Raw genomic sequence first — 26,221 nt, forward strand, 5'->3', positions numbered from 1 at the left:
AATTGAATAGTGAAATTGTCTTCACACACAGTTTTTTCAGAAAGAGAATGTGTCTCAAATTCCCATGCAAAATGTATTTACATGATTGTTTGCACTGGAATTACTGAAGGCTCTTTCAAGTTTTGGGAGCCCAACTAATATGGGAATGGAAATTGTGTTACGTGACTCAGGTGACCTATAACACAAGGTGAATAGTTCAAAGGAATATTCCATTGCAAACAGAGATTGTGAGCAATCCCTAGCTGAAATATGTCCATGTAGAACCATTCAATGGATAATTTTGAATGGTGATCAAATTTGAAAAAAATGAAGTTTAATTGTTCACTGTGTATGTTTTAACCAGCTGTGAGCAACTTAAAGGCAGTGAGGTTAGGAATGAAGTGAAATCACAAGTAAATAGTAAAGATTAGTAAGAGATAATTGAATATAGAATAGACTCTTAGTGGTTTAGTTTTGCTATCTATTCGGGGGGGGAGGAGACTTAACCAGCTCTTCTGGACTTGTTCAGCACCAATGAGGTGCATCTGCAAGGCTTGTTCTGCCAGGATTGGGGTGAGCTTAAAAGGGAAAACCTGCTACAGGAGGGGGTTATGAACAGCTGCTCTGCCTCAAATATTGCTGTCAATAAAGACAGGCCAGCCGAGAGGGAGTCAGTGGCAGGCCGCACTACTCCTGAAGTTGCACAGCCCAGCTACAAAGCAGTCTGCCCAAAGAGGAGGGGCTGGAGCTAGACCCCATTAAAAGATGATAAACCCACTGACAGACTAAGCCCAAAGGGCTGATAGCCAGGCCACCTTTGCCTTTCTTTGTTGTCATACAGATTCCCCTCTCCAATAAAGGAAAGAGAGGGGAGAGGATCTTACTTTTGGCTGTTTGTTTTACTTGGAGAACCCCTCATGTGCTATGAACTGTGGGGGAAGGTCATTATAAATGACTGGACTCGAGGGAGCCCCGGCCTCCCACACTAAGATTCAACAACAACTGTAATCTTTGCAGTTCTATTAAAGTGTGGTTTATTTTGAAAATTAACTATATAAAAAAGGCATCTCCTTCCTCAATAAATCTGTTCTTTATATATCCAGATAAATATCTTTGTATTTCAACAACAAAAAATGAATATTTACTCCTCTTAGCCCTAGAGAACAACACAGATAAGAATGTGAGCACTGCTGATTCTATTCCATCTTGCACATCAGCAACAGAATTGTTGACTGAATTTTTATCAGTTGCATCTGTGAAAACCCGTTCAAAACAGTGGGGTTGCACAGGTGTTACTAAGGGCAAAATTGGAAGACAGTGGTATTGCACAGGTATAGTGGAGGGCTCAATTTAGCTTGTAGAAATTTCATTTCTGGTGGCAATGTGCAAGAGAAAAAAAACATTGGAATCTTTAAGCCTATGGGAAGATTGCAGGAGTGGTAGTTAGGGGGAAAAAACAACTTTATATTTGTAAGATGAGGACATTTAATCCAGAAATTGCTGAGACAAGATAAACCTAGAACTTCATAGTCTTATTTTTACAGAGTTACTTTGCAGAGTAGAACCTCACTTTAATTCCCTTCACAAATGTAATGTTGTTCTTTAGGAGTACGTCAGCATGAATTTGACTGTATTTTTGTGTACTATTGAAATTCTTTAGGGATCCTAAAGATAGCTGGCAACATTTAGTGGGGGAGTGAGGTGTGGAACATTTAAGAAACTCTTTTACTTCAGAGCATTGGAAGAGATGTTTAGATTAAATATTCCAAGAAACTCAGACTTCTTTAGACTGAAAAGCTCTCCAAAACAAAATGAGCCTAGAAGGCAAGTTTCTGCCACAGCTTAATCTCTAAAGAACCATTCAAAACCAGCCTTAGTTTAAATCCTTTCGTGCCTATGTGGCACCTAGGGCAGTGAACAGATTTCCCAGCCCTTTTTCCTCTGTGCAGTTTCAGACATCTAGTTAGCACCACAATTTGCCAACTTTCAATCTGTTTTCCCCTAAACTACACCTGGAGGGGTCTTAACAAGCTTTCTCTTTCCCTCTCTTTGACCTTTAGGTCCTGCTTTGCAGAGTGCCTCTAATAATATGCAGGCTGCAATTCTCAATGTGTCAGGAACCAAATATTCTTATAATGTACATTATAAACTAAAACTTCACTATCAGCATCAAACAAGCTGTTCACATGCACTATTAAACAGGCAACTATAATTAAACTATTGGGAGTTTAATATTAGGGATGCACTGCACTGACTGACAGTGATATGAACTAAGCCCTCTACACCAATACTCCACACAAAGATGGACTACAAGCTATCAGGAACAGTATCCCCGATAATGTCACAGCTAACCTGGTGGCTGAACTCTGTGACTTTGTCCTCACCCACAACTATTTCACATTTGGGGACAATATATACCTTCAAGTCAGCGGCACTGCTATGGGTACCCGCATGGCCCCACAGTATGCCAACATATTTATGGCTGACTTAGAACAACGCTTCCTTAGCTCTCGTCCCCTAACGCCCCTACTCTGCTTGCGCTACATTGATGACATCTTCATCATCTGGACCCATGGAAAAGAAGCCCTTGAGGAATTCCACCATGATTTCAATAATTTCCATCCCACCATCAACCTCAGCCTAGATCAATCCACACAAGCAGTCCATTTCGTGGACACTACTGTGCTAATAAGCGATGGTCACATAAATACCACCCTATACCGGAAACCTACTGACCGCTACACTTATCTACATGCCTCTAGCTTCCATCCAGGACACACCACATGATCCATTGTCTACAGCCAAGCTCTAAGATATAACCGCATTTGCTCCAATCCCTCAGATAGAGACAAGCACCTACAAGATCTCTATCAAGCATTCTTAAAACTACAATACCCACCTGCTGAAGTGAAAAAACAGATTGACAGAGCCAGACGAGTACCCAGAAGTCACCTCCTACAAGACAGGGCCAACAAAGAAAATAACAGAACACCACTAGCTGTCACCTTCAGCCCCCAACTAAAACCTCTCCAGCGCATCATCAGAGATCTACAACCTATCCTGAAAGATGATCCTTTACTCTCACAGATCTTGGGAGACAGACCTGTCCTCGCTTACAGACAACCCCCCAACCTAAAGCAAATACTCACCAGCAACCACACATCACTGAACAAAAACACTGACCCAGGAACCTATCCTTGTAACAAAGCCCGATGCCAACTCTGTCCACATATCTATTCAAGTGACATCATCATAGGGCCTAATCACATCAGCCATACCATCAGGGGCTCGTTCACCTGCACATCTACCAATGTGATATATGCCATCATGTGCCAGCAATGCCCCTCTGCCATGTACATTGGCCAAACCGGACAGTCTCTATGCAAAAGAATTAATGGACACAAATCTGACATCAGGAATCATAATACTCAAAAGCCAGTGGGAGAACACTCTAACCTGTCTGGCCATTCTATGACAGACCTGCGGGTGGCTATCTTAAAACAGAAAAACTTCAAAAACAGACTCCAAGGAGAGACTGCTGAGCTGGAATTGATATGCAAACTAGACACAATCAACACAGGATTAAATAAAGACTGGGAATGGCTGAGCCATTACAAACATTGAATCTATCTCCCCTTGTAAGTATTTTCACACTTGCTTCTTATCAAACTGTCTGTACTGAGCCATCTTGATTATCACTTCAAAAGTTTTTTTCCTCTTACTTAATTGGCCTCTCAGAGTTGGTAAGACAACTCCCACCTGTTCATGCTCTCTGTATGTGTGTGTATATATATCTCCTCAATATATGTTTCACTCTATATGCATCCGAAGAAGTGGGTTGTAGCCCACGAAAGCTTATGCTCTAATAAATTTGTTAGTCTCTAAGGTGCCACAAGTACTCCTGTTCTTTCTGCTGAACAAATCTCTGCAAACTCTTACTCTCATTGCCCTTTGCCCTCAAGGCTCCTAATAGAAAGCAAATTGAAAACAGTGCTACTGAGCCATCAGAAAATGTCCCAAGTATTAGAGGCACCCAAGCTGTATCCATTGCACACTAAGGCAGCAAACATTTAAAAGACATCAGTCTCCAGATTTCATTCTGAACAGCATTTTTGGAGAGCTTGTGATCTTGGAGTCCACATTTGGCAGAATGAGGACCCACCAGTTCTTGTTGTAGATAATTGGGCTTTTGCTAATGACTTTAGAGGGAGTAGGACTAGGCACCCTGGGTTTGGTGCAAACCCCATTGAAGTCATTGGGAAAACTCCCACTGGCTTCCATAAATTTTGCCCTAAGAGAGGAAAGGCAGAAAGAAATGGAGGTGTGGGATTAACTAAAGCCAATTCACAAAGAGATTTAAGCATTGCAGTGCTTAACTTTTCGGCCCCTCGAAAAATCATTGGTACCCCATTGGTACACAAAGCCTGAGTTAGGTGCAAATGAATCAGGGAGGGGAGAAGCACCTAAGAATGGGATCCATGAAACCCAGCACATTAGGTTGGGAGCCGCCTAAACTAGCTAATGGTAGATTCCAACAACTCTCTCATGGAGTTAGCTGCATGGGCTGCGGGGAGGTACCTGTCTCTGCTTGCAGTCTGGAGCCAGGAACCCCTCTCCTGGAGTTCAGTGGCTTTAGTGTGAGAAAGAGTTAGGTGCCTGCCTCATTCTCACACAAAACAGTGGGAGGAGGGGGTTGTGCTGCTCAATTTGTAGCTTTTATCCTAGTGGTTAAAGCACTCACCTGGGATGTAAGGCACCTAGGTTCAATGCCCCCTTCTGCTAGAGGGGGAGAAAGAATTGGACAGGGGTCACCCACCCATTAGGAGAGTGCTCTAACCACTGAGATATGGGATGTTCTCATGTGGCACTCCCTCAGGCTGTCCTGTAGAAGCTGTTGCACTTTGGGTAACTGCCTGAAGAGTCATTGGGCCAGAGAGAGAGAGTGTAACAGGGTATGAGAATGATTCTGTCATCCAGTAATCAGGGCACCCACCTGGGAGGTAGAAGACCCTGACTCCAAACCCCCTGTTGCAATGACTATTCAGTTATTTATACATAGCTGAACAGCTTCAAAAGGAGATACAGAGGGAGCGCCACATTGGAATATCCTTTAGCCCTGTGATTAGAACACTCTCCTGATGGGTGGGAGACCCCTGTTAAAACTCCTGCTCAGGCAGAGAGCGGAATTCAACCTGGCTCGCTCTCATCCCACGTGAGTGCTCTAACCACTGGGCTGAAAATTATAAGGTGGGGGGCACCACCACCTCCTTTTCTGGCCTGATTTTGAAAACGACCTGATCTGGTTGTCAATCTCTGAGTAAGTCTACTGGATTGGGCCCCAGGAGTGAGATAGGTAGAGGAAAAACCTATCTTCCCTTGGTTTGTGGATTGCTCTGGGGCTTAGGCACCCAGATGCTTATCTCACACTTAAAGGGAGGCAGCAGTGTCCCTGCTCAGAGACAGAAACATAGGCACCTAGGGAACCTTTACCCAGAAAACTTAGCTGCTGAGTGAGATTGAGTGGGTTCAGAGGCAGGTGAATGGGAATTTTGTGGATTGCAGTGGCATCTAAAACTGGGACTTTGGAGCCTAAGTACTTCTGTGGATCAGGGACCCAGTCTCCAACCATATCTTTGAAAGAATAGAAGTTAGAGGTGGAAAAGACTTAGTGGACCATCTAGCCGTTTTCCCAGCCAGTGCAGGGTTGCTTCTGCAATATATTCTCCAGTGGTTTATGCAGTCTGGATTTAAAGATTTTGGAGCTCTTTTCCCCATGAGAAACAGAGTATGACAGACTGCAAATCTTGTGAAGTTTTTGCTTTGTTTTGTTAAGATAACCCACCTGGCAAGCAGGTTTTCTCCAGCAATTGCAGCTCCATTGAATATGTGATATTACCCCATAAATTGTCATGTCTAAGTCATGGACAGCAACATTATTCGTCCCAGGAAGTGCACAAAGAAAAGCAGCACAGTAATCATGAAGATACCGAGCTTTCTCTGTTAAATTTGCCAGGGATGATTGGATTTATTAGTCTGCATGTGTCTTTGACTGATACATCATGCTGAATGCTGTAGGCAAACATATACTAATTGGAAGAACAAATAGAAAACCCTAAGGATGCTCATGCTTAATGACAATGCCCATATTCTAAAATGTCTCTACCACAAACTACTCATTACATAGCTATCGGCAATGCAAGTTAATTTATCAGTATCCATTGCTAAGTTAAATTATGAACTTCTAACAGGACACACTGTACAGTACCTAGCTAGGAAAGTTTCCAACAGCTCAGATTTTAAACGAGAGAGAGAGAGAGTGAGAGAGGCCAGTTCAGGGAGAAGAAAGTAACAATATATAATGTATTGTAAGGTTAATGATCTAATGGATGGTGATGAATTAATTAACTTTTAATTAGTTCTACTTTGGTACTGTATTAGAACCAAATTATTGCTGAAGAGGACTAAATGTTCAAGCTCAAATCCTCACAGGAGCATCAAGTTAGAAGCAAAAACCTGGCTTCAGAACAAAGACGAATTGAATAGAAATGTATCTGGTTGTTGCTTGTAATGATTTCAAGCCAGATAATTGCTTTTGAAGCCAAGCTGAACAAAAGAAAGGGAAAATCAAATATGAGAAGGCAGCAAATTCCCAAACCTTTTTTGGCAGTGGGGACTTTGTTATCTTGTCACTTTGTCAGTTGTGTATTAGCTTGTTTTCATCAACTGATAAATCTGACAGACAGACCTGGATGAAGTACCTGTGAGTTGTGCTGGTCTAAAGAGGAAATGTGGATGTTTTAGTTAACCCTATTACTGTACTGGGACACTCAAAAATTACTGACCTGAACACAACAGTCAAATGAATACAACACCCTCTTGTAAAGTTAAGTGTAGATCACGTTAACTATCTAAACCAGGGGTGGGCAAACTTTTTGACCTGAGGGCCAATCGGAGTATGGAAATTGTATGATGGGCCATGAATACTCACCAGATTGGGGGTAGAGGTGAGGGAGGGGGTGAGGGCTCCGGCTGGGGGTGCGGGCTCTGGGATGGGGCCAGGGATGAGGGGTTTGGGGTGCAGGAGGGTGCTCTGGGCTGGAACCAATGGGTTCAGAGGATCGGAGGGAGATCAGGGCTGGGGCAGGCTGTTGAGGCACGGGGGGGGGGGGGGTGCAGACACTGGGGTGGGGCTGGGGATGAGGGGCTTGGGGTACAGGAGGGGACTCTGGGCTGGGATCGAAGGGTTCGGAGGGTGGGAGGGGGAATCAAGGCTGTGGCAGGGGGTTGGAGTGCAGGGGGAGGCTCAGGGGTGTAGGCTCCAGGTGGCACTTACCGCAAGTAGTCCCTGAAGCATGTCCCCCTTCCGGCTCCGAGGTGCAGCCGGGCGGCTCTGTTAGCTACCCCGTCCGCAGGCGCCGCCCCCACAGCTCCCATTGGCCATGGTTCCCAGCCAATGGGAGCTGAGGGGGTGGTCCCTGCAAACGGGGCAGCATGCAGAGCCACCTGGCCACACCTCCATGTACTATGTAGGAGCCAGAGGGGGGTCATGCCAGCTGCTTCCTGGGAGCCGTGCAGAGCGGGGTAAGCCCCCGACCCCGCTCCCCAGCTGGAGCACCAGAGCGGGGCAACCCCCCGACCCTGGCAGGAGCTGAGGGCCGGATGTGGCCCGTGGGCCACAATTTGCCCACCCCTGATCTAAACAAACATGAGAGACCAGGTGGGTGAGGTCATATCTTTTATTGGAACAACTTCTATTGGTGAGAGAAACAAGCTTTCAAGCTTACATAGAGCTTTTCTTCTGACATGGCTACAACACTGCATAAACAAACACGAACATTGGGGGTAGGAAACTTCCCCTCAACTGAACTAGCTTGCAGTAAGTGGTTCAATGCAATTCCAAAAGCTTTGGCTGCCAGTGCCCCAGAATGTATTAATGGAGACTACCCAGCACCTGCTACTTCTAATCCAACGCAACCCAACTCAAACTGCCAGAATCCACCTAGCCACCTGTTGTTAGAGCTAAATCAAATTTTTCAGACAAAACTTTTTACACTAAAAAATGCAGATATGGGTTGTCCAAAACATTGTGCGAATTCGTGCAAATTCACCAAATTTTCTTGGTTGGAGAGGAAAGAAAATCCAACATTCCAAAAATATTGAAACATTTTGTTTGGACATTTTCTAGACAAAACATTTTTATTCAGGTCAAATGACACATTTCGTTCTACCCCAACCAGTTTGTTTTTCAATTTTTTTGGTTCAGCCAGCAAACCAAAAATCCATTATTCTCACAGGTCTATTTATTATTTATATTTGCTGTATCACAGCGGGTCCCTAGTCCTACACCATGGTCCCACTGTGCTAGTCACTGTAAACAATATCATAAAACACTCTGCACAAATGAGCTTAGAAGCTAACAAATCTTTCTGGATGCAAAGGATCAGGGTCCATATGTGAACCCCGATGAGCCTATACTCTCAGCTGGCCCTCAACAGCAAGTCCCAGCCAAAGGACTCCTAACTCTGAACTTGGGTTGGGGATCCAGAAACTGGCATCTGCTACTAAACAGGTCCACAAAGGACACTTACCATGGGGGTTGGAGGGACACACCTGTGATTAATCTCTCTCAATCTCACACACACCACTTCCTTCTGCCAGTTATTAAGAAACTGACCCAATAGCCTGTTAAATTTGGAAAACATAAATTTGCTACCTCATAAGGTGCACTCCATCATCCCTGAATAAATTAAGGGAGGAATGGTTAATATTATAGTGGTTGATCACTGAACTCTCTAAGTCCTGGAAGTGCTTAGGCTGTGAATATGTAGGTGCCTTTCTGGCCCAATTGCTCCTGGTAGGACTTCCCACGAGATTTGCATCTGGCACATCTTGGACCAAACTAGTATAAAGCTATGGGCCAGGTCCCTTTTTATCCTGATCACCTAACTAACAGCTGTTCTGGACAGAGATCACTTTTCATGGAAGTGAGCTATTAAAACCTGAGGTGGATAAAAATGAGCTAAGAATGAATGTCAGAGAGGCATTCACTGTTTTCACAGCATGTGTTCTTGTCCAAACCAGAGCACCCATGTGGCTTCCCCTCCAGAGTTGCCAGGTGAACCACCTCAGCTGCTGGCTGCCTGCTTGTGTAGCTAATGAGCGCTTCTGGGGCCTCAGGTACATTTGTGAGGCTTAGACACTTGGTCCTGTAAGGAGGACATTTAAAAAAACAGGAAAAATTTTAACTCTAAATACTAAATTTCTATTAATTCATTTAAAGCAAGAGCGGTAGAGTGTGTATTTACAACTTACAACTATCCAATTGCCAATGGCCCATGCACTGAGGCTGGGGTTTCACAGATATTAAGGCCACAAGGGACCATTATGATCGTCTAGTCTGAGCCCCTGCATAACACAGGCCAAAGAACCTCACCCAGTAAGCTCTGCATCAAGACAATAGCTTCTGTTTGAGTTATAGCATATCTTTTAGAAAGACATCAGGCTTTTATTTATTAAAAGTCTGCAAGAGATGGAGACTACCACATTCCTGTGTAAGTTGTAATCATACTCACTTTAAAAAATATTTACTTCTTATTTCTAGTCTGTATTTGTCTATTATGGAGCTTGCAACTGCTAGATCCTCTTATACCTTTTTCTATTAGATCCCCATGTAGAGCAGGATCAAGTCAACTCTTAACTTTCTTGAATAAATCAAATAGTCTCTCACTAGAAGGCAGCATGTCCAGATTTTGAATTATTCTTTATTAGCTCTTTATGAACCCTTTCCCCAATATCTGGAATCCAGTGGGATTTGGACATCTAATCATAGGCATGTAGCACTGGAAGGGCCCTCGATAAGTCACCTAATCCTATCTCCTCTACTGAGGCAGGACTAAGTATTATCTAGAGGCCATCCCTGACAGGTGTTCATCTAATTTGTTCTTAAACACCTCCAATGACAGAGATTCCACAACCTCCTTAGGTAATTTGTTCCAGTGCTTAACAATCCTTACGGTTAGAAAGTATTTCCTAATACCAAACCTAAATCTCTCTTGCTGCAATTAAAGCCCATTACTTCTCGTCCTGTCCTATCAATGGACAATTTAAGGAGAACAGTTTATCACCCTCCTCTTTATAACATACTTGACAACTGTTATCATGTCCCCTCCCAGTCTTCTCTTTTCCAGACTAATCCCACTTATTTCAATCTTTCCTTGAAGGTCATGATTTCTAGACTTTTAATCATTTTTGTTGCTCTCCTCTGGACTTTCTCCAATTTGTCTACATCTTTTGCCAAGTGTGGTGCCCAGAACTGGACACACTACTTTCCAGCTGAGGCTTTACTTTTCCAGGGTTCCTACTTCCAGCCTGAATCTGCTAGGCTAACATCCCAATGGGGTTACAGATGTAGTTGTCCCCTATTCTATGCAGACTAGTTATCTGGGATCAACCCCCAAAATGGAATCCCCTTTTTAACACTATTGTGAACTGAAATTGGATGAAGAGTTTCCCCACATTTTGAGGTAAACAAAAGATCCTGCAAGGAGAGTATTATCTGCAAGGAGGAGAGAAGAAGGAAGAGACGGCAATCAAGAAATGCTCTTTACAGGACACCCCTTTGTTGTTTCATTCACTGGGAACTATTTGAGATCTAGTGCCAACCACATCGACCTTGATATATTGGAAAGTCAATATTATGGATTCTTGGCCCCATTGGAAGTTGTCTTTAGACAAGACCATGCCTAACATATCATTTGCTGAGCCTGCTATAACCTTGCTCACCCAGTGCATGCCAAAGAAATTGGCCCAGGCGAGAGAGGGATGGCAGAGCCTTGTTTGTGTCTTACGCAACATATGGTGGCATGAGAAGGATTCAGACACACATGACATGACTCTGGTGGGTTTTTTTTGCCTTTTCCTGAGGAGGGATAGTCATGTAGTTGAGGCACTGGCCCATGACTCAGGAGAAGGAGTTCACTTCCCAGCTCTGCCACAGACTTGTAGTGTGACCTTGGGTAAGTCACCATGTGTAAAATGTGCCTTTGTACACTGTACCTCTGTGTACTTCAGTTCTGCATGTGCAAACCCTTTATTCCGTCTGTATGCTATTCCTGGGCATAGACTGTGTCCCTTCCTATAGGTATGTGCAGTACTTGGCACAATGGGGCCAGATCTTGGCAGGACCCTCTTTGCCCTACCACACCACTACTATAAAGCTAATTCCATCCTGCTGTAAATCCTGAAACATCTGTGGGGGGGGGGGGGGCGCTCTTGTGTGGATAGTCCATCTATTTAAGAGCCCTTCTATTCACCAAATGGAAATTGAAGTCAGAATTTGCGAGTGAGTGCATGTGTATAAAATATACAGTTGTGGAATGAGGATTTGGTGTAGAAATGAATCAACTGCTTCTGGCATATCCCTCTCCCCATATCGCTCACATACATGACCCTGATAAAGTTTGCACTTAAGGAACTGCAGCCCAGCCCCCCTTTGGTTTTCAAGTCTTCAGGGAGTGTGTGGCTATTGGGGCCATCTGCGCTGAACTCGATAAATGTTTGCAGTGTCTGGTGGTTTGAAGAAAGGTGGTGTTGGGGGGAATCAGGAAATTCTTTGAGCCTTTTTATCCCTTCAGTAACTATAGACTTTGGCAGGAATGTGGGTGATTAATTTCGAGTCTGTTAGCTCAGTCCATCCAGTTGAAGCTCCCCCCATCCCCCCTTTGGATGTCTTGGAGACAGCAGCGTCCCCCGTGCTCTGCTATTTCACCAAACCCTGTGAATGCAGCTCTGCTAAGTAAACACTGCCGAGCTGCTAATCACAAGCTCTGAAACAAAACAGCACTTCACTTCGGGATCTGGGCAAGATCAGAGCTCGCTGCTCGCTCCCTCCCTCCCTCTCTCGGATCTCGCAGCTTTCAGCCTCTCTCTCTTTCTCCCCATGCTGGGGAGAACTCGCAGGGTAAAACTGACAGAGGCTGCGGTTTTGTCAGAGTCTTGCTGGCTTGCTTGTTTTCTCCAGAGACAAGGGGGGTATTTCCTAGCCATCCTTTCCAACCTGTCCATGTTGTGAGCCGCAGCAGCAGCAGCAGCACCACAAAAAGTTGTTGGGAGCACCGAGGATGGGACTTCATTTACAACCCTTCGCTTTGCACTTTCTGGCTTTGACTTTTCCCTTAGTGGCGCTGGGTTTCTCTGATGAAACCTTAGAGAAAGCCACGAAATCAGAAGGATATTGCAGCCGGATTCTGCGAGCCCAAGGCACCAGAAGAGAGGGATATAATGAATTTAGCCTGAGAGTAGAAGGCGATCCTGAATTTTACAAGCCTGGAAACAATTACAGGGGTAAGTCTTTGCAGTTCTGTAATTACACAATATAATAATAACAATAATTAATGATGGTGAGTAGAACAAGTGTCACTGAAACTAAAAGACGTGTGTGTGTGTGTGTAATCGAGACAAACTGGGGTACTTCCGCACACCGCTTGCAGTGGGGATGCTTTCACAGCAAGTGAGTGTGAGTTGTATTTCAGAGTAACACTTCACCCCAAATATTTCATTCGGCATTTAGGGGGATTTCCTGCTTCTTTCGTGTGTTCTAGCAGCTTTATGAGTGGCAGCAAGAGTCTAGAGACCGCTTGTTCTATGGTGCAACACGGACTCCCCCTCTGTTACTCTGGTTTCCCCCACCCCCAGCAATAGAGCACAGCAAAATGTACAAGATTTAGCACGCAGTGGAAAGGCTAATAAACTCGGTGCTAATTGTTCTTGCCCTCAAATATGAGTATTCATTTAATGAGTTAGCATAAGGGCAAACTGTTGCAGGAGGCTGCTAACTTCCCAATTTCCCACTTGCGTTTATCTCCCCTCACCCCCACGCGTTTTTGCTGGGGATATGAACAGATGGTTCAAGCAGGAAAGAGAGAGTGAGAGAGATATGGTGCTAATGACCACTGTAGATAAGAGTGCTAGGGATGCATTCTGTGCTGAACACGGCACATATAATGCTGGAAATGAACTTCCTAAACTCATCTCAGCATTTCTGCATAATTAACAGGTGAAAGCAGTTTCAAGTCACTTTTTCTGCCTGATAATATTTATTTGGAAATAAACATCCTTAATAAACACTGTTGATGTGGTATTGAAAATACCACTTTGAAAAGAAACTGAACATGCAGTTAGACATCTGATCTCTTATTACAGACTAATAAGTAGTGTATCAGTGAAACCATCTTTTGGGGAGAGCAAATATTTTTTTCAGAGCTGCTTCCAAGTGGTGGTTCTCTGTCCTTCCCCGGTTAGTTAGATTCAGTATTAAGAGCAATGCTCTCCCACTGGATGAACACAGCAATCTGAGTTCAAGCTGAAGAAAAATCATGTGCACAGTCTCTTAGCATATAATCATTAGACTTAAATTCTTAGAGGGGAACATCCACAACGGTGATTAACCTGTTGTGAGCATCACAACAGCATCACTTGTGATGAGCATATTACTTTGTGTGATCTTTCTTCAAATAGAGAAATTAAAGCATTGTAAGCAATTTGTAACATGGTTTGAAGAAACACACATTTCCCACTAACAGGTTAACAGACATGTGACATCTTAGCTTGAGTTTGCAAGACTTTATATTGCATGTCAGCTTAGTATCTGTTCTAGTGACACTACAGAGAAACCTCAGGTTCCTGGGCAGTGACTTACACATAAATATTCTTATAAAGTTTTGTAAATTGTTTCCAGTGAAAATGTCATTAGGTGTTTGATTAATCTGCTGAGAAGATTTTATTTTATTTTGAGATGGGGAAATAGATTTCTGAAACACATTTGGTGGCTATATTAAGTCTTATTACACAGAGCTCAATTAACAATATAATCAGTTCAATGTTTTTACATTCCTTTTTCATTATTAGCTCTCAGGTTCTTGTCCCTAACAAGTTATACTGTGGCACTAAAGGTTCAGCTGAGCACACATGCTTATGACATTTAAGATTAAATTATTCAGATGACACCTAAACCTTAGCAAACGGTCTTTCAAGAATGCTTTACTAGAGTGTGGGTGGAAGATAGCTAAATGTTCCTGTAAGTATACTTATCAGCTCCAGCAAGAGTTAATGTAACTTGTTTCATGTACAATGTGGTGACATCATGCAAAGTTTTAACACAGGGCTACTGAGTTCATTTTCAAAGGAGACTCCACTGGGAAATTAGAAATATCCTTCTGTGTTATACAAAGTGAAGAAACTGTGTGTGATGAGAAAAGCTGGGACATTTAGCTGGTTTTGTAAATTACCAGAGAACAAGAAACAATGTTGTAGAAAACTCTGGGAACCTGAGCTGAGGCAGAGCCAAAATTAATCAAAGGCTGTTACCATGGGCCCAGGGCTGATTTAAGGTGACCTGGGGCACTAGGCATGCTTCCTAGGGGCTCCAGTAACCCTGATCCTTTCAGATCTGTGCCTCTGTTTTGGTTGGTGATGGAGGGGGCCACTCGCATGAGTCTGAAGCTGTAGTAGTGGAAACCACTGCTGCTGTTCCAGTGCAGTAGGGAGCAGAGGACCCCAGATCACAGCTGTCATTCACCTTTCAGAAGGCCTAGGGCCTTCCTGTTCTCTAGCCTACTGCTGCTGCTTGTCTTTGGGTGGGATAGGATCCATTTGCCCAGAAGGAGGCACTAAGAGGGCTCTCTAGGTGGAGAAGTCTTGCTTGCTAGCCCTGTAGAGTGTTCTGAGTGGCAGTGATAGGGGACAATGGACCCTCTACCAGACAGCTGGCATCCCCCTCACAGGGCTGTACTGCTCAGGGAGATGTTGGGATGGTGGTAGCTCATAGGTCTGGAACCAGAGGGGAGCACCACATCATAGGGCCCTATGATCCAAGGGTGGCCTCAGGAATCATGCTAATCGTGATAGGAGCAGCTGAGGGCTGTGGTCATGGGGTTACTCCCTCCTCCAAGGGCCACATAAAAAACCTGAGGTCAGCATCTGGATGGCTCTGCTTTCCAAAGAAGAGGCATCAGCAGCAGTAAATGTGTCCCTTCTCCACCAGCTGCCCAGAGGAGAGGCAGCAATGGTGGCTGGGGACTCTCTCTTCTCCTCCTCTCTTCCTTTCCCTGGCTGCTAAGAAAGCAGCCTTGTCCAAGGGCTCATTGGCTTTCCCCCAGCTGAAGTTGTTTGGCTGAAGGGGTCAATATACTTATTTGGAGGCTCTAGTGCTCTAGCAATCAGATGGCAGGGCATTCTCTTTCCCTCTCCCAGTGGCACACAATCTTCTCCTCTGGCTCCCAAGATCACATGACAACATTGTTCACATTACGGCATGGCCCTGGAGTTTAGGCTGAGGTAGTCAATAGGCAGACTGCAGGCCAAATCCAGACCACCAGACACTTTTGAACAGACCGCAAAATCTTTTTATTTACTTATTATTATCATTATTGTCATTGTGGTGTGAAAAATGTTTCTCTGGAGTCTGCCCCTTGACTATATACCTTGACCAAGAAATGTGGACCTCGACAAAGAATAATTGACTACCCTTGGTTTAGGCCCATATGCATAGAACTATTGTGCCTGTTAGAAAATCCAGGCCATAATAGGCCTGCTGTTGCTCCCACTGAAGTCAAGGGCACAATTTCCATTGCTCTCAAAGACAGCATGATTGGGCCTCCTTGTAAGCAATCAAACAGGGACTCAAACTTTAAAAAATTATTCTCTGTAATAAAGTCTCAGAAGCAGTAACTGACAGTAATCAGTCCCAGCCCGGATGCTTTATTAATCCTGGAGAGGCTTTAGCTCAGTTAGAAAACTGCATAATGTTATTTTACATGACAAGACAGAGTAGGTTCTATTCCCATAAATATATACTTAAAAAAAAAAAGCCTAAAAAAAGTCTGCAAGATGGATGTTTCACATGAACATACGAAATGCAAATTGTTCCCTCCTGAAATTGTTATGCTATTGAAGAAAACAAGGAGGAGACTATTATAATCCATTTAAATGTTCCTTCCATTTGGATGCTGTTTCTGTTGCTAATGGAATCTTCATTTGCAGGTCTGCTCACCTTCTCTGAAGAATAAACAGTGTTCAAGGACCAGCTCAGATAAACATTGTGTGCTCCATTTGCATTGATTTTCCAAGTGCTTCCCTCTTGAGTAGTGTTGAATCTCATTTTCTCTCTCTCTCTCTCTCTCTCTCTCCAACACACACACAAAGACGCCCTTTTTTGGAATTTATTAACAACTTGTTCTGCACCAATCTGGGTGCTTCTGACTTATCTACCTCAGGAGTTTAATAGGCATCATAATTAGGGTAGAAAGCACCTCTTACAACTAAAGTGTCTTATTCTGTCTTCACTTGTGCAACATACAACAGAGGTTTTTGCTTAATTTAAATGAGAAAGTTACACAATGTGGCTTCTTTGCCTAAAGCCAAGTGCGTTTAGAATCCTACCATGCAATTCTGACTGCATCACATTTAGTAGGGGGTAGAGGAGTGTAGAGAGTGAGTGTATATCCTTATAAAAGGGTTAGGATTTGGCCAAGAGGTATGGAAATGATCCTCTGGCATTTAATCTCCCCCAGGAAAGTAAAATATACAAAATCCTTTTGCTTAGGTTGAATATCACCCTTAGAGTTACATAGTCTTTACTTTGGTCTGTTATTTTCAATAAACAATTTGATCTACATGTAAACCAACAATCATCCCAAATGACCTACAAAATAATATATATAGAACCTGTGTTATAATTTAGCTCAAGAAAAAGGGCCTTTATCTCTTGAGTCCCTGTCAAGTAATGACACCCCCCCACCTCTTGTATGAAATGAGACTGAGCTCTGACATAGAATCGCAGTTATATAAAGAAACAAATATTGTAGGACCAATAATGACACAATGTGCATGCAAGTTACCCTAAAAAGCCTTTTTATTTAACAATTCTTCAAATCAAATCTTGTAAAGCAGTGTTACCTTACCAGACTGGATAGGTCAGAGAACTGATAATAGGATAGAAATACTTTCACTCCTACATCTCTGTGTTCAATGTAGCCCAACTCAGTAGTGTCCAAAAAGCTACCAAGCAGTATTACCAACTTCAGGCATTCAAAAATCATGACTTAAGCCTCAATGGATCACAAGTAACTTAAAAATCATGAAGATTTTAAACAGTAATACATTTTGGACTCATTGTATTTACTTTCTCAAATAATCAGGTGCCTCCAGGAGCTGGGGCTTTAAAAAAAGCACCAAGTATTGTGATTTTTGGCAACACAGTGTCCTATCTGAAATTAATTTAGAGATCTTAGTTCATTTTTTCAGTGCCTTGGTGTCCTCATCAGCGAGCCACCACAAATGGCACACATTGCCAATCTCAACAGACCAACCAAGGACGGAGAGGTCCATAAAGGCTGAACTACTTTCTCGCTTCGATCTGGACCCCTGGGTTAGAATTTGGTGACATTGACAAGTAGGTGGAAGTTTGCACTGTATCTACAATACAGACACATAAATTCAGTCATCAGAGCTACCTGTTCAGCATCTTTCAGGAACACTAAGGGTGACATCCTGGCCTCATTCACGTCAATGGCAAAACACATCTTTAGGGACTGATACTGATGCAAAGCCTTTATATTGACTTTAGTAGACTTTGGATCTAACCCTGTGACAGGTTGTATAAACCAGCAGTTTTCAACTGGGGGTTTGCGCCCCCCCCCCACCCTTGCAGGGGCCCGCGGAGCCCGCCGCTGAAACCCGGTGCTAAAGTGGGGAGCGGTGTGGGGCTGAAGCCCCAAGCTCCCCGCATCTGCAGCCGGGAGCGGTGTGGAGCTGAAACCCAGAGCTCCCTCCCACCCCGCGGAAGTCAGGAGCAGTACAGGTTTGAAACCTTGAGCTCCGCTCCCCTTCCCCCCACTGAAGCCGCGGGCGGGGGCTGAAACCCCGACACAGGCAGAAACCTTGAGCCCATGGGCAGTGTTGAGAGGGCACAAGGGTGTTGCCCCCCCAAACTGCAGTGCCTTAACCAAAGTGGGGCAGTCCTGGGGGCAGCTCCCCCACCTCCTCTTCCCCAACCCCTCTTAGACCCTGCCCTCTGGCCAGGTCCTAGGCAGGAAGCTGGAGCCAGGCAGTGTAGGGCAGTTGCTCTTCTGGCCGGTGGTGCCATGGAGTGGGCGGTCATGGCATTCCCCTATCTGCTGCTGGTGCCTGAGGTTGTGGCTGCTCCTCAGCTCCCAGCCCCCTTTGACTGCTCACGTAGACAGTCAGACCTGCCCAGGCAGCTCTAGGCCCAGCTTAGCCCTTAGGGAGTAGTCACCGGCGCACAGCCCCAGACAGGCAGGTGGCCTGCTGAGGTGAGTCAGGGGGTGGAGGTGGTGCTGCCACCCTGGACCCTGCTGTACAGAGCTGGCCAAAGCCCCGCCGGACCTTGCCTCCCCCCCCCCAATACAAGTCAAACTATGCCTATGCCCAAGGGGTCCCATCCCTGGCCCGGAGCCCCGAGTCCTCCCCTCCCCACACTGGACCCTGGAGTTTTTCTAGCATGTTGAGGGGTCCTCAGAAAGAAAAAGCTTGAGAACTCCTGGTATAAACCCAACACCAATGATGAAGGGGTTAAACAGCTGCCATTGGCAATGCTGGCCCCATCCCTTGGGCCCTATCAATCATATCCAGGGTAGAATAAGGACTTAAAAGCAGGAATTTTCCAGCAGTTGCTGAGCAGTTCTGGGAGAGAGCAGATGGTGGCTCTACAGCTCCCAAGGGAAATTCCTGGGACGCCTTCAGGAGAACTGCCCTCCCAAAGGCCATTTACAAGCACCCTCCCCCCACCCATGCTTACAAGGAGACAATAACACTGGTATACCAGCCAGGTAAGTCCCAAGGCAAGCTGATTAGGTGGTTGATACCATTATCCTCTGCCCCTTTTTGGGTTATGGAATCTGAGGATATACAAAAAGGGCCAAGAGCCCCATCCCATCCAAGCACAAGTGGACTATGTAACTCAGTTTGTATCACAGGATCCATTGTGTAAGCAAATGGGGGCACCTGAAGGATTGTTCAGTGTCCATACAGTAGGAGGCTCCCATCAGCAGCCATAAAACTGTGACAAGTCCTAATTTCACAGAGGGGGGGGGGAAATAAAAAAGAAATGCTAATTGATTCTTCTTATTTATATAGAATCTAAAATGTAATAGATGCTTTATTGTTGCTCTGGATATTAACTATACTATGCTTGTTTATGCAATAAATGCTACTGTAAAATGCTACAGGAAAGCATCCCTATTCAGGACAACACTTCAGTACGTATTTAAGTGTTGTCTTGAATGGGGATAGATTTGATACCTTGTTTGAATCGGGGCCATAGTCATTATGTGCATACTAGTATATTTCTCTTATTCCTTGGGAGGCAAAACCGTTTCCACAACAACCGTCACTCTTCCTTCCTTTTTGGTACCTGAAAAATCTGAGACAGAAATAGCAAATGGGCTTTATTAGGAGGATTAATGTAACTAAAAAGTATCACCAATCAGAAACAAAGAATCACCAATCAGCTTGGTCTTGATTCCATCTTCTCTGTTTTGTGAGAAATCTCTTTCTCTCTAATGTAACAAGTTATGAGCTTATGTTATGAATGGTCTTTATGTGGAATAGGTTGGTTGGCATAAGTGTTACAGTGTAAATCCAGCATCTGTAGCGAATCGCATTGAAAATATACAGGCAATCATTCCACAAGTAGTAATTTACACTCACAGTTTATGTCATAACCCTTGTCACTCAAATCTTGCCCCATACTCAAATTCTCATTTTCAATATCCAAAGAGAAATAAAAGTTGTGTGTGAGATCCACAGGATAATAGACCACAGCTATATGTAAGTCAAAAATTGCAGAATAGGACTTTAAATGTGGAAAACGTTCTTTTTCAAGGATATAAATGGATTTTGTATATATTACCTATGTCCAAGGTCAGCACACAATTGGATTTTTCTACTCAAATTCATGGTCACTTAGATGTTGCTGAAATAACTATGTATTTAAGATATAGTCATATTTTTCTCTTGAATTGTGACTAATCCATGGGAAAGTTTGCTACATATCAATAATTTTTGTGGGAATTAGACTCTATCAGTTCCTCAGCAAGAGTGAATGGGTGCACTTCATTGACTTCAGTGGTGCTGCATCTGTTTACTCCAGCTGAGAATCTGGTCCTAGAGTTTCATTTACATTTATCATTTAGAGCTGCAAAAGTTTGTCAACTCCCCACCCCCCACCCCCATTGGCCTTCTGCACTGACAAGAGAATAAGAATTATGATTATTATTGCCATAGTGCCTGAAGGCCCAGTCAGAGATTGAGACCATATTGTGCTAGGCACTTTACATGCATGTAATGAAAATACAGTCCCTGCCCCAAAGCGTTTGCAGTCTGATAATTAAGTTCCATTGAATGAATACAAAATTATGCTAAAAGTCATGACATTTTCAGGACTAGCTAACTTGTTGATCAATATTCTGCTCTTCTCTGGAAAAAAAAACAATAAACTCCTAGATCATAGTGAACCAAATGCTGCACATATATTCACAAAGGTATTTTCAAATTAATTCCTCTGTTTCAGTGATTCTCAATCTTTCCAGACTACTGTACCCCTTTCAGGTGTCTGATTTGTCTTGCGTACTTCAAGATTCACCACACTTAAAAACGACTAGCTTACAAAGTCAGACATAAAAATACAAAATTGTCACAACACACTTACTGAAAAACTGCTTAATTTCTCATTTTTACCATATAACTATAAAATAAATTGTGACCACCCCCCCGCCCCAGGTTGAGAAACACTGATACAGTATACAGAGCACTATAAACAAATCATTGTCTGTATGAAATTTAGTTTATACTGACTTTGCTAGGTCTTTCCATGTAGCCTGTTGTAAAACTAGGCAAATATCTGAATGAGTTGATGTACCCCCTACCTCCAGGTTGAGAACCACTGCTCTAATTGACTAGCTCTTTCCAGAAATCAGACTAGCTCATTTAACTTAATTTTTTGGGTTTTTTTGTTCCTCTCTCTGATCCGTCTTTCTTCGTGCCTGACCAGAAGGAGATAGGTAGAAATCCTCCCAAAAACCTACTCTTTTCTTTTTTCTGACCTAACTATACTAGATAGTGCTGGAAATCATCTGATAAATTCTGTCCTTGTGATATTTCTAGACCAGTGGTTCTCAGCCAGGGCTGGCTCCAGGCACCAGCCTGGCAAGGAGGTGCTTGGGGCGGCCGCTCCAGAGAGGGGCGGCAGGTCCAGCAATTCGGCGGACGGTCCCTCACTCCCGCTCGGAGCGAAGGACCTCCCGCCGAATTGCCGCCGCAGATCGCGATCACAGCTTTTTTTTTTTTGGCTGCTTGGGGCGGCCAAAACCCTGGAGCCGGCCCTGTTCTCAGCCCATCACCGCTTATGGCCTAGTCAACACACTGCTGCAGCCCATGTGACATCCTCAGGGCCATATAGGTAGTATATATTATGTAGATGTAGCCCACAAAATATATAGAGAGTTGCATATGTGGCCCACAATGGTAAATAGGTTGAAAACCACTGTTCTAGACTAATTTCCAGATCAAGGAGAGCTACCTATATTCCAGATAAGCAGCTACACTTTTGGACATTGAACAAATTCTAATATACAAACCCTTTAAATTTTACCTATCACTCTCAGACGTTCATTTCAACCACCAATGGCCTATCTGCGTCAAAGAGATTCTACCATGGATTTTCTACTGTGTAGTGGCATGGATGGTGGGAATTGTTCACAAGGAATCAGGGGTTTGCCTCAGTCTTTATGGTGCCAACCAGAGTTTAAGGGTGTGAAGGTAGATTATGAAATGACAGGATCTGCTTCATAGTTGAAGTTGAAGCTACTCTCACAGTGTAAGCCCAATTTTCAAACACCTATTTTTCCCCCCAAAAGAAATCAATTTCCCTGAAATTTCACATGGCCATGTCTCATCCCAGAGTAGAATTTTTCTGGGAAGTTTGGAGAAAGTTAGAAAGGAATTTTAGAGTTATCGAGCCACAAATCTGTTCCTTTTGCACTGGTCTGGAAGCATAAAAGACATGGAGAGACAGATGTTGGTCACTTTGCATAAGGCACTGCTGGAAGGTTGTCAGATACAAGGGTGAAGAGGACAGCATAAGAACTTAGGTAGAATGGGAGAGAATACAATAGAAAGATGGACTAACAGGTGAGTTGGGGAATCTCCCAATGTAGGGGAAGTCTCCAGGGATTGTGAAATCAGAGAAGCCAGCTCTGAAGCGCACAATCATCTCCACAGACACTTGAAGTGTGGGGCATTCCTGGGCAGGCTAGGGCATTGGTAAGGGTGCTTTTGAGGTTTTTTTGTTTTGTTTTTTGATTTTTTTACTAAAGTCCACTGTGCTCTGTTAATCCATAGCTAGCAGAACTGTCTCCTGGGGTAAATTCTAGTGGTAAATTATGCTTGTGGTGTGTTCAGCCCCAGGATGAGGGCAATGGAAAGTAGTTAACCTTGACTGGTGGATAAGGCATTTGTAGCTCAGTTGCAGGGCCGGCTCCAAGCACCAGCGAAGGAAGCAGGTGCTTGGGGTGGCCAATGGAAAGGGGCGGCAATTCGGTGGTGGGTCCCTCAGTCTCTCTCGGAGGGAAGGACCGGCTGCCGCCGATCGCGGCTTTATCTTTCTTTTTTTCTTCGCCGCTTGGGGCGTCAAAAAAGCTGGAACTGACCCCGCTCAGTTGGACTCAGAGATTTGGCTAAATTTTTTCTTATTTTACATTTAAAATTAAGGAAACATGGTATACGTCAGGGGCCACATCCCTGCTCAGCAAAGAGCCTGAGTTAGGGGGGACAGGCCTCAGTAGTTACGCCTCTGTAGCAAAATTCCCTCAAGAGTTTAGCATATTGACAGTCTATTTTTAAGAAAATCCATGGGTTGTAAATAACAGCAATGTTTCATATTAAGACTGAGACGCATTGGCAGAATTGCATATGGAAACTTGGATTGAACCTTCCTGCACTTTGCCTGGTTGTACTCTATTAATCTTTAGTTTTCATTAGCACCAAATTAACACAAATATTTAGGCCAAGCTGTAGAATAAACTGATACATAGGTTCTTGATTTCACAATCAACTATTTTTTTTCTTTTTTGCTTCAGTAACCCTTTCTGCTGCCACTCCAGCCTACTTCCGTGGATTCACACTGATTGCTCTGAAGGAGGGCAAAGAGGGAGACAAAGAAGAAGATCATGCAGGAACCTTTCAGGTGAGTGACACTTCCTTCCCGACCTATGGCTTCAGTGCTCCACCCCACCATGTGGTTGGTTCAAACAGGAGCCATTATTAACATTAAAGAATGCAAGATGTATAAGCATGAACATTTCTGCGGTCCTTGGCATGATGCAAGGGCAGCATAATTTACTTGCATTCTGCCCATGCTCTTCAGGAGATCTGCAAGGCACTTAAACCTTGACTTTAATGGAACTTCATCACATGCTTAAAGTTAAGCTTGTGCTTAAGTGCTTTGCTGAATCAGGGCATAATAGATCAGAGTTTGGGCTGGACATCCTGCTATTCAAATACGGTGGTGGTTTAATCCATACATTTCACCTTTTATATTTCTTTCTTACATGTTTTTGTCCTACAATATATCTCTTTCAAATACAGCTAATGTTTCCTGGTAGTTTCTTTGGTTGTAACCATCTTACTATCTACATGTTCGAGTGTGATAAAGATATGTTGAATAGTAACTTGCTCTGTGAATAGTCCCAATTAAGTCAATGGGGGAAAGTGCTATTTAACATGATTAAAAATATCACAATCTGGCCCTTTGAGTGATATCAGAGAATAGTTAGGGTTCTTTTGAAACTTGGCATCCTTTCAGTTATTTCAAAACCACATTACATGACAGATAATTCTGCACAAAAGTAAGAATAAGTATTACATTTTTAAATTAGACAGAAATCATGCAAGTCTTGTCCAAGATTCCTTGTTGAGCTGTTTGTACTGAATTTTCGGCATAGAAATATTATTATGGATGATATTGTGCACAGTTAATAGAATGGATGACAAGGATAGCTAGGTATAATAATAATAAATTAATAAAAGACTTATCCTGGCAACTAGCATTCAAGAACAAACACATATTTTAAAGAGAGAAATGCAAAAGACTTTATTTTTGGTAAGTAACAAGGAAAGAGATGTCAACGTCAGACCACTGTTCCCTCTTACAATTTATTTTGGTGCTGTCATACAGTAAATGTCACCAGCATATTCAATATATTGAATATTTGTCCTATTTCCTCATATATGGAATATTTGGCAGTGGATTTCAGACTTCTGTTTGTGCAGTTCACAAGAAAAACCTAGAAATACATTATGTTGCTTTGATCCTAAAATTTGGCCCCCAGAGTTAAGCCTCTTCCTAGGCACGCTGCTGACGTGGAATAGATTTCAATTATGAAGACATCTAATGGAAAGGGATATTTGGCTCAGTTTGGACAGTAGAAGGGGATTCAAATAAAGCATAATCCACTAGTTAGGAAGTACAAATTACTGTGGTTCATTTAATAATTACCATTTTTTTAAAAAAAGGTTCCTTTCCTCTTTCTACAATTAGTTGTATTCCCACTTCTAATATCGCATTGAAGCTATAATGTAATTAATTTCTCCATCACTGGCCAGTGTGGGAAGTTATGCCTGAGCATAGACTTCAATGCAAAGTGCATTTCTGCAGCATAATAGAGTCAGAAACTCACTCAGTTTTGCAGAAATGGAGAACAATTTTGAAGCCAGTAAAAAGTGGGTAGCAAATAGAAATTTCTAAATAGCTGAAAAACATCTAATGGATCTCAGTGGAGGGATGATTATTAAGATGTTTAATTAGTTTTATTATACTGCTGGCAAGCTGAAATCAGCGTTTTAATTGGCAGATGAATATTTCAAAAGTGGTGCATACTAAATTCATATTTCTGTGGCACAAACAGTACTCATTGTCTTCTTCCCCCTGCGTAGATACTATTAACTGCTGTTCCTCAGGTTAGCAGCTGACTATGATATCTGCATTCATAAAAGATTTAAGTATAGATTTGACTAACATATATTCCTGTGGCATGGCTAGATACTACCAATCAGAGAAAGAGACTTTTTAAACGCTGTATCAGGTTTGCACCATGTCTTGCCCTATGGTGTAAAGTCACCAGAGGTGAGCAAAAGTTTTGCAAAGGAAATAAAAACTATGTGCAAGACAGTTTGTGTGAAGGATAGATACAACAAATGTCTTCTGTTTTAAAATGGGAGAAAATGGGATATTTCTCAAAAAAAAAAAAAAAGTGGGAACAAAATCAGACAAAAGGATTTGATCCTGCTTCTGGACCGTGAGTGTGGCCCCCGGCATCCATGAAGAGTCCCACTTACTTCGTGGAGCCCATGCTAGTAGATTCCAGTACAGGATCATAACCAAATTTATGAAACATGATGCATTTGTATACATTGTGCAAAATGTAATGAAGTCGTGAAACAAGATATTCATTCACGTAAATATGAGTCTGTAGTATATCCATAATGGGACGAATCTTATACTTTTTTCCCCTCACAAATATGTACACCTCATTGTTAATATTGTGAAAGTCATTGCCATACTGTACCTGAAGGACTGCATTGAAATGCATATTGTACATGAGGGGAAATTGTATGTACATTGTATAATCGGGTGAAGATTCCACTGCAGCCATGGATTATTGTATGAAAATACATATCCGTGGAGAGTTAAGAATTAAATGAGGCCTGCTTCACCACTGCAATGTTGCATGGTTTCAGTGGAGTTATGCTGGCATGAAACTGGAGTAACAAGATGGTGAATAATCTCAATGAATGATGCAAAACTGAGGGGAGAACTAGACAGGGAATATTTTATTGCACTCATAAAATAAACAAAGAATGAAAGAAAAAACAACAATGCTAGCTAAAATAAATGAATCTTTTAAAAATAAAAGATAATATATTAATCCTCGAAAAATTGAGTTGCCATAATTTTTATTTTTAAGACCCTTTTGAAAAAACATTAAAATGGCAGCAAAAGCTTATCCTTTGTAAGCTGCTTAAAATAAACAAATCTGCATAAGGATTCTGTGTTATTTATCTGCAATGCCCATTGTCAGCAGGGCGGTGGAGAGCAGATCCTGAAAAATGTCACAGAGCACACAAGTTAAACTAGGATGTCAATAATATTCCATTTGGGATACAAACT

The 26,221-nt window shown here is 43.0% G+C and overlaps 1 protein-coding gene across 1 annotated transcript in view; it reads left to right on the forward strand.

Annotated features, from left to right (window-relative positions):
- The first annotated feature begins 11,874 nt into the window (after positions 1-11,874).
- SPON1 (spondin 1) overlaps positions 11,875-26,221 on the forward strand; it is a 340,693-nt gene continuing 326,346 nt past the window's right edge. Inside the window, exons 1-2 of the mRNA XM_065403212.1 lie at positions 11,875-12,321; positions 23,133-23,239. Coding sequence (XP_065259284.1) covers positions 12,099-12,321; positions 23,133-23,239 — 330 coding nt within the window. The 5' untranslated portion in view covers positions 11,875-12,098. The remainder of the gene's footprint in view (positions 12,322-23,132; positions 23,240-26,221) is intronic.

This window comes from Emys orbicularis, chromosome 4 (assembly GCF_028017835.1).
Source record: "Emys orbicularis isolate rEmyOrb1 chromosome 4, rEmyOrb1.hap1, whole genome shotgun sequence".
Taxonomy (NCBI): domain Eukaryota; kingdom Metazoa; phylum Chordata; order Testudines; family Emydidae; genus Emys; species Emys orbicularis.